At 62.3% G+C, this 8,403-nt stretch overlaps 1 protein-coding gene across 3 annotated transcripts; it reads left to right on the forward strand.

Moving 5' to 3' along the window:
* Nucleotides 1–145: 145 nt before the first annotated feature.
* DOK1 (docking protein 1) lies at nucleotides 146–7,847 on the forward strand. Of its 3 annotated transcripts, none has more exons than XM_049791317.1 (5): nucleotides 146–245; nucleotides 883–1,191; nucleotides 4,016–4,127; nucleotides 4,283–4,455; nucleotides 6,238–7,847. In XM_049791317.1, the coding sequence occupies exons 1-5, from the start codon at nucleotides 183–185 to the stop codon at nucleotides 7,339–7,341; spliced, it is 1,761 nt and encodes a 586-aa protein (XP_049647274.1). In that variant the 5' UTR covers nucleotides 146–182; the 3' UTR covers nucleotides 7,342–7,847. The 3 variants fall into 3 exon arrangements, with proteins under 3 accessions (XP_049647274.1, XP_049647282.1, XP_049647290.1); XM_049791325.1 differs by having other exon boundaries at nucleotides 883–1,179; nucleotides 6,238–7,846; XM_049791333.1 differs by lacking the exons at nucleotides 4,016–4,127; nucleotides 4,283–4,455 and having other exon boundaries at nucleotides 883–1,179; nucleotides 6,238–7,846.
* The last annotated feature ends 556 nt before the right edge of the window (nucleotides 7,848–8,403 follow it).

Consider the following 8,403-nt stretch of genomic DNA (forward strand, 5'->3'; position numbering starts at 1 on the left):
GTGCGGTGCCAAGCGCGCGCGGGCACCCACGCCACGGGCGTGCCGCACGCGCGCACACGCGCGCAGAGCCTGCCCCCCCTCCCTCCCTCGCCACGTGCGTCCCCAGCGCGGCCCCGCCCCGGCCCCGCCCCCAGCGGCGCGGGTCGCAGCGGGCGGAAGCGCGCGGGGCGTCGCGGCGCGGGATGGACCCGCCGGCCAAGGAGGGGTCGCTCCTCGTGCAGCACAGCCACAAGTTCGGCACCAAGGTGGGCGGCCGGCCGGCGCGCCCCTCTCGGCGGGCCGGGACGGGGCGGGCGGGGGCCGGGACTGGGGCCGGGACCGGGACCGCGACGGGGCTCTGGCTCTATTCCTCCCGCTCGGGGGCCGGGGCCGCGACCAGGCTCTGGCTCTATTCCTCCCGCCCGGGGGCCGGGGCCGGGGCCGGGACCGCGACCGGGGCCGCGACCGGGCTCTGGCTCTATTCCTCCCGCCCGGGAGCCGTGCGGGCTCCCTACCGCCGCCCGGGCCGGGCCCGCCGTCCCCGCTGCCCGCGGCCGCCCCGGCTGGGCGCGCTGCCGGGCCGCGGGCGCCGCTCGGCGATTGGGGAAGTGGGGCCGGGGCTTCGCCGGATCCGGCCCGGCGGCGGCCGGGGGGGTGCCGCGCCCGCCCCTCCGTCTGCGCCGTCTGGGCGCGGGGGTGCCGGCGGGCGCGGCCCGGGGCAGGTCTCCGTCGCTCGGCGGCGGGGCGGGACGCGGTAGCCGGGCCGGGGGCCGCCCCCCGTGAGCTGCCAGCCCGGCCGCCGCGCCCCGCGGAACATCCCGGGCGCCCTCGGCGGAGCCTTTCCCTGCGCCGCCCCGCCGCCGCCGCCCGGCCCGGTCCCGGCGTGACCCCGCTGCCTTGCAGAGGTGGAAGCGGAGCTGGTTCGTGTTGTACCCGGCCAGCCAGCACGGCGTCGCCCGCCTGGAGTTCTTCGACTGCAAGGAGCCGGCGGCACCGCCCGAGCGGCTGGGCACCAAGCGCCTGGACAAGACGGTGGTGCGGCTGGCTGACTGCACCAGCGTGGCCCCCGTGGCCGAGAGCGGCCCCCGGGCCGGCATGTCTGTTTTCCGCCTGGAGACCAGCGACAGGAGCTACCTCTTCGCGACCGACAAGCAGCAGAGCGAGGAGTGGGTGGCAAAGCTGTGCGAGATCGCCTTCCCGGTGAGCCCCGGGGTGAGCAGAGGGGCATCCCGGGCACCTCGCCGGGGCCTGGCCACACCACGGCTGCCCCCGGGGAGGAGGGCAGCTGCAGGCAGCTTGCGCGGGGTGGAGGGGCCGGGCATCAGAGCATGTGTGGTGGGGGTGGGGGTGCGACCCCTTCCTACCCAGCAGGAGGGCCCGGCAGCATGGGGAGGGAGACCCTAAGGCACACGTGAGTGGTCCTGGGCGGTCGGTCAGAGTGCCTGGACCTGGGACTCCGGTCACCTCTGAATAGCTCCCGCTGTGCCAGCAGCTGGGTGGGTTGCAGGACTCCTCAGCATGCTGTCAGTAATTCTTGGTTGCAGCTCCAAATTTCAAGTCAGGCTCTTCTCCGCTGGTGTGGAGCCTGTCCTCGCCCCCTCCAGAGACCTGGCGGGGGCCGGTTGATGGCTGAGGAGCGTTTCCTCTTGGCCCAACCACCGCTGCCTTTCCTGCCACAGCAGTGGCGGAAGCGGAGCCCTGAGCGTGTCGCAGTGCCTGGCTCCGGGACCCACCTGGCTCCTGGGTGGCAGCGCTAGCAGCTGCAGGGCCAGTGCACCCCCTTGCCCAGCCTTGGGGCTTGTTCCTGCCTGCTGTTGGGAGCACCCCATCAGTGCTGGGCCTGCGGCACAGTCCTCCAGCCCCCCCACCCCGGTCCTCTGCCTGCAGCCCCACAGCAGCTCTGTAGCCTTCCCTGGAGCTGATGGTCAGCCAGCGTGATGGCTCCCTGCGAAGGCGGTTTGGACAGCGGAAGGCCCATGAGTACGGTCGTCCGCTCCGCCCCGTGGGTCCCCTGCTCTCCCTCCTAGGAGATGTTTGCACAGCCCTGGGTTGTGCTCTAGCTGACTCCAGGCTTTGAGTGCTGGGCAGGGCTGCTCACAGGACAGCTGGCTGCACAGCTGGCAATCCCAGATCTTCCCACAAGGACGCAGGTGTCTGCCGAGTGTGACTTACCTTAAGCCTTTTTTTGTCCCTGCCTGCGTCTCCCTGCAGTCAGCTGTCAAGCCAAATGTGTCTGTGCAGCAAGTGCCCTGCTGACCAGGCCAAGAGGCACTGGTGTGGTGCTGGAGATTACTCCACCTTCATGCCCGTGTCTGTTTGGCGCAGACAGCGTTGCAGCCTTTGTCCTGGAAATGGCCTGGGGGGCTGAGCTAGGGACACAGCACACGCCCTTGGAGTGGTGCGGGGTAGCTGCAAGGCAGGAGAACATCTGCTCAGAGCAGGGCTGTGCTCATACCTTCTTTCACACGGTAGCTGTCAGTTGCGTGCTTGAGGTCCAGAAGCAAGCTGATGGTTTAGGAAGCGGTGAGCAAAAGGCTGCAAGGATGGCATGTGTTCTAAAAAGGCTTGGCCAGGAGCAAGAGGCACAGGAGCTGCACGTGGCCTCTCTGCAAAAAGCTGAAGATCCTCAGTTGTGATTTCTGGCCATCCACATGGAGGTCGTGCTTTTGTGTCATGTTGTTTGTTGCTGCCCAGAGGGTAAGCAGGGTCCAGTAGCTTAGGAGCTGGGGCCAGAGATCGTTTGGAGTTCAGAACAGAATTTCTTTTTCCTTTGAAAATGAGGGAAAGTGCAGTCAGAGCCCTAAGGTGCTCTGGCAGATTGCCTGGCCATTGATTTCCTGATCCCAGGCTGGAACCCTGCTGCATTAGATGCTTTAGCTGAGCAGGAGCTGCTGCTATCAGCTCTAAGGACACTAGGCTTTAGCAGTCCCCATTCTATTTAGGAGCCAAACAGGAGGGCCTGATGGCCCTTTTTGGGTCTTGCCTCTTGTTAAGAAGCTCATGTAGTTGGGTTTTAAACTGAAAGTGTGACAGCTTGCCTGCTGCAAGATGTACAGTCTGCTGCAACCCTATCCCACGTGACCCTGAGAAGCAGCTTCCAGCTCCCGTCCAAATACAGACCCTCATGCAACGGTGCAAACTCTGCTGAAGCAGCTCTTGCAGGGCATCTGTGAGCCTTTGATTTGCGTGGGGCTTCCCTGGAGGAGCATCTTTGCTCTTTGGTGGTAGCACCAAGGATGCATCCCCCACACAGGCCCTTAGGGGACCCTACTGCTGGGACATAGTCGCTGACAGAGTGTCTGCGTTGCACTTTCAGTTCTGCATGCACTAAAATAGAAGTGCTTGCTTCCCTTCTGTGGGCTGTGCACTGATACTGGCACCACCTTCCTGCCTGTGCAGAAGCAGCACACAGGCCCTTGAATTAGTGGGTCATCTCATCAGCTCCCTCCCTTGCTCATACCACTGGGAGAGCGTGCCTGGGCCTGTGCGATGATTTGGGAGCAAACGTTGCCTGCGCTGGAGCACAGTGGTGGGGAAGCAGAGCTGTTCTCTGCCTCGGCACCAGGGCGCCTGCATGGGCACACCATAGCAGTCAGACAAGCAGCAGGGGAGTGGGACACATGGGACCCCCAGGTGCTGCCCCGCAGGAGGCTGTGTCTCAGGGCTGGCTTGTGCTGCACTGGAGGGTAGGGTCTGGAGGGTAGGGCTGCCAGGAGTAACTGCTTTCTTCTGCACCCTGTCCAATGCACAGCCCAGCTGGGACCCAGGGTCATGCCAGGAGCTCCAGGGAAGGCCCTCCTGCACTGCCTGGCTCTGTTCATCTGTGTTCATGTTGGCTCAGGGTGGGGGCCCTGGGCTCTGTTGCTGGCTCTGGGCAGGGAAGGGCTTGGTATGATTGCAGGACAGCCAAGTTGTGTGGGGCTGGGGCCCCTCGGGGAGGGCAGTGGGGCCCAGGTGATGTGGGGATGGGGGGCAGTGGTTGCAAGGTGCTGATGTGGGAAGAGGGGGCTGGGGCTGATCTGCTCTCCCTTGTCAGGGCAACGGCCCCAGCGATGCTGGTGCGGCGGCACGGCGTGGCAGAGAGGGCAGCGGGCAGGCACCGACCCTGGAGATGGCTGTGAACTCCATCTACTACTCGAGAGACGAAGGTGGGACCTGCCACTGCCCTGACTTCGGGCCACCTTCTGCGGGGCCTGTCCTGCTGCTGCCCCATCACCGGGGCTCCGGTGGGCAGGGCGAGGTCTTGCCTGGAGCTGGGGACGTGGCTTCCTCTGCCCTCTCCTAAGCATCCCTGTCCCCACAGTGAATGCCTTCTGGGTGACAGTGCAACGGACTGAGGCCGCAGAGCGATGCGAGCTGCACGGTGCCTACGTGCTCAAGGCTGAGCGTGACAGCCTCGTCCTGAAGGACCCACGGACAAATGAGATCCTCTATGTCTGGCCCTACCGGCTGCTCCGGAGATACGGCCGGGACAAGGTGGGGGATGGGGGGGGGCCCTGCGTGCCATGTGCTGAGGCCTGTTCCCCTGCAGGCTTTCCCTGGCCAAAGGGTAAGGAGCTGATATGCCTGACCAGCCCGTGGAAGCTGTGCAGTGGGCCCTGCCAAATGCCTGAACTGCTAGAGCCCTCCGCAACCACAGGCGGGTCCCCAGGGGCATCTGTGATCCTGTCTGTCCTCAGCTCCCACCTGTGTCACCACACAGGAGTGTGGGCTAGCGGGACACCTGTCCCCACCAAAGGCATGTCTGTTCAGAGCCCCTCTCTGTGTGGTCCCTGCCCTACTCCCACTGGGGCCATTGCAGCCCTTGTTGGCCCCTCTGCTGGAGATCCCTTCAGCTGGCTTGCTCCTGTTCTCCATCCCAGCACTCCCCAGCCCATGCTGTGGGCAGACATGTCCTTCTGTGCTCCGCACAAGCTCTCCCTAGCCCTGGGGACCTTGGCTCCCTGCAGTCCTGGCTCTGCCCTGGATTCAGTTCATCCCTCCTAAAGGATGATGGCCAGAGCAGGAGGGGCTGTTTGAGACGCCAGTTACTCTAGATTTGTTCACCTTACGGGGCATACTGCTGTTAGCCTGGCTGACCTGCGTAGGTCTGTCCCTTCCCCAGTGTCCTCCAGCAGTGGTTCCCTGACCTGTCTTGCCACTACCCTGAGCGCAAGAGGTATCTGCCGGGCTGGATGGGGAGGAGGTGATCTCCCCAGGGCTGTTTGTAGAAGTGATGGTGTTGGCTGCAGTCTGCTGATGGTGCCTTCTGTGGCACTTTACCAAAACAGAAGTGGAAACTGAGCTGCTCTTGGGGAGGCATCTGGTTTGTCCACAAGGTCTTTGCCAGGGGCATGACGAGAGCCACGTGGTGTGAGGAGCAGGCAGCTGCACCCGCAGGTCCCCGAGCAGTGATAGGTTGGCTGTGCTTGTGTTTGGCAGCATTGACCCACAAAAGGAAGTCTGGCCCCAGAGGCTTTTGCAGCAACCCCAGAGGCAGCTGCTGCGTGTGAGAGAGCACCAGTGAGGCAGAAAATCTCACCTGGATTCAGGGACGGAGGTTCAGGAAGGGTGTGGGCATCTGCTGGTGGGAACCTGTGCATGAGTGTGTTCAGGCCTGAGGAACACAGCCTTGGTGCGAGACTTCTCTTTAAAGTGCTTTATACCATTAACAGAGTAATGCTGATAAGGCAAAGGCTTTGCTTACTATTGGTAGCCAAGTTGCTGCTTCTGGCTTTTTTCCTGTGGAAAGCCATGTTCCTCTGTCTTGTATCTCTTGCCCCTGGATCGCTTCCCTTCTGCCTGACTAATGCTGACTTACCCAAGATGCCCATAATAGTTTCCCCTGCTGAACTGTCACTCATCTTCTTGCCCTACTCTGTTCTCAGTGCTAACCACATGTTATTTCCTAGACTGTCTGGTGCCAGTTGCTGGCCGTGCTGGAATTCCTCAGGTAAGGCAGCAGGTCTCCAGCAGGACCTGCAGCTCTGGCTCTGAGGGATCTTGCAGTGATGTCCCCTCAAGTGTGCATCCCACTCCAGTTTCACAGCTTGTTCTGGGCTGCTGGGCAGCGCAGCACAGCATGGCCCTGGGGTGGTGCTCACTGAGCTGCGGCCCTTGCTGGTGGGAGCGGAAGGAGCAGGATGTTGAGTGAAGTCTCTTGCAGGCTGTGCAGTATCAGCACCGCAGCCACGCACCCTTCAGCAGGAAGCACAGCCTGCACAATGCGCTGGGTTGGCAGGTGCTGGGCAGGATGTGACCCTTCCACTTCCCCTGCAGGTGATGTTCTCCTTTGAAGCTGGCAGGCGCTGTGACTCCGGCCCAGGGAACTTCACCTTTGAGACCAAGCAGGGCAACGAGATTTTCCGCCTGGTGGAAGCCTCTATCCGGGAGCAGAAAGCACAGGTGGAGGAGAACCGGCAAAGCTGTGGCTCGCTGGATTCGGATAGCCCCAGTGTGGTGCTGATCCGCCAGGCCCTGGCCGACTCCCTGAGCCTGGAGCTGCCTGCAGAAGGGGATGACACCCTGGCACCCAAAGCGGTGCTGGCACCCAGGCCCAGTGTGGCGGCAGAGGAGAGAGATGCCACGTCTCTGCTGAAGACCCGGACTCTGCCAGAGCTCCCTGTGCCACAGGCCAAGCCTGTGGTTCCAAGCACACCCCCGCTGCCGAAGGTGCCCTGTGCCGTGCTGCCGGCTGAGGACCCATCCAGTGTGTACTCGGAGCCCCTGGACTCGGTGAAGGGCTTCCGGCCCTGGCTGGACCCTCTGTATTCGGACCCCATAGACAGCAAGCCTGTGAGCGGGGCCAAGGCGCCCAGCAGTGCCTCGGACGAGACAAAACACCGACTGCCGGCGCCGCAGTACTTGTGCACGTACGAACAGGTCCGGGCTGACGGACGCAGCCAGGCCACTGCGGTGCCTGGGCGGAGGGAGCACATCTATGATGAGCCTGAAGGTCGTGCTCCCCGCTCGTTGCCCCCCCCACCTTACATCTACGATGAAGCGCGGCCCACAGGTGATGCCTGGCGCACCCAGGGCCACGATGGCAGGGGCGGCTATGAGTATCCCTACAACCCCAGCACTGATGACTACTCAGTACCTGCCTTCCAGGCCAAGGCCAAGGGCCCCAAGCCGGTGCCTGCCCCCAAGCCCCAGACGGCCTTTATCCCTAAAGGTGCCGAGAGGAGTGGGGATCCTGGCAGGCGGCGGGGGAATGCTGCTCCTGAGAAGGCAGTCGTCAAACCCAGCCTCAACAGCAGCAACAACAATAATGTGGAGGTGCTGTACAGCCAGGTGGTGAAGCCCCAGCATGTGCAGAAGGAGGAGCAGTCTGTGGATGAGTGCAGCTTGTCGCCTGTCTATGAGGACTTAGGAGAGATATAGCATGGTGCTGCTGCTCTGTACCTGCCCGGGAGGGACTGGGGAGCCCAGGCCTGTTCGTGAGCAGTGCCAGCTGCTGTCCCCCACAGGTCCTGGGGGTGGCTTGGGGCCAGGGCTTGTTCTGGCTCAGGCAGAGCCCCACTTGCTCGCCAATGCTGAGGGGCTGCATTTCCCCGGAGGCCCTTTCCACAGCAAGAGCAAGAGACCTGTGGCTGGTGCAGGTGCCAGCGTGCTTTTCTGGCTCTGGAGCTGGCTCCACTGCCACCTCCTGATCCACAGGAGGGCTGGCTGTGTTGCCATGTGCCTGCTGCTCTGGCTCTGCTCTGTCTTCCTCTCTGACCAGGCTGCAGGGCTTCGATGCCCATTGCAGTGCATGGAAGACTGCTTGCTATCAGTCTCCAAAGGTATTTTTATACGAAGTTATTTTAATATTAAAATCTGTATGTCTCAGAATGAAACATTTGCCTGTGGCATGTCTGGGCTGTCAGGCATACAGCTGGGGAGATGCTGGCGCAGTGCTGCGGAGCAGGGTGGCCTGGTTGAGCAGTATTCGCATGGTGGCATGTTTGTGTCTTGTGCCAGAGCTACTGAGCTAAGAGGAAACCGCAAAGAAAAGCGTGTGTGAGGTTCAGCTGTGGCTAGGATGCCCTGATGCCAGGGGATTAAGGGTTATGAGAATCAGGCTCACAGATACCTTTATGTCCTGATTGGGGCACAAAATGTTGTGATAACCTCTGAGTGTAAGGCTGGGCAGGGCCATGCTCCAGCTCTGCTGCAGCTCAGTGACAGTCGATTAGTCACAGGATCTCTCCTCCCCCAGCCTGATCCTGCTTCTGATTTCCCCTTGCTCCCAGCTGCTCTTGAAAGGCCTGGGATGGCTCAGTCTGGATCCCACTGACTTTAATGGCAAAAACTCTGATCCCTGCTGTGTGGTCTGAGGCCAGGGGTTTGGCTGCAATTGCTGTGTGGCCAGCCTTGGGCAGAAATCTATGCAGGAGCAAAAACAGGTTGTTCTTTTGGTGCTGGTAATGGTTTTGAGAGATTTTATGTCCTTCCTGTGTGGGG

This window comes from Accipiter gentilis, chromosome 3, assembly GCF_929443795.1.
Source record: "Accipiter gentilis chromosome 3, bAccGen1.1, whole genome shotgun sequence".
In the NCBI taxonomy this organism is placed as follows: Eukaryota; Metazoa; Chordata; class Aves; order Accipitriformes; family Accipitridae; genus Astur; species Astur gentilis.

Coding starts and splice junctions, on each gene's coding strand:
- DOK1 (XM_049791317.1), top strand. CDS start 183: ATGGACCCGCCGGCCAAGGAGGGGTCGCTCCTCGTGCAGCACAGCCAC. Junction 4,128..4,282: donor CTACTACTCGAGAGACGAAG/GTGGGACCTGCC, acceptor CTGTCCCCACAG/TGAATGCCTTCTGGGTGACA. Junction 4,456..6,237: donor GGAGATACGGCCGGGACAAG/GTGGGGGATGGG, acceptor CTTCCCCTGCAG/GTGATGTTCTCCTTTGAAGC.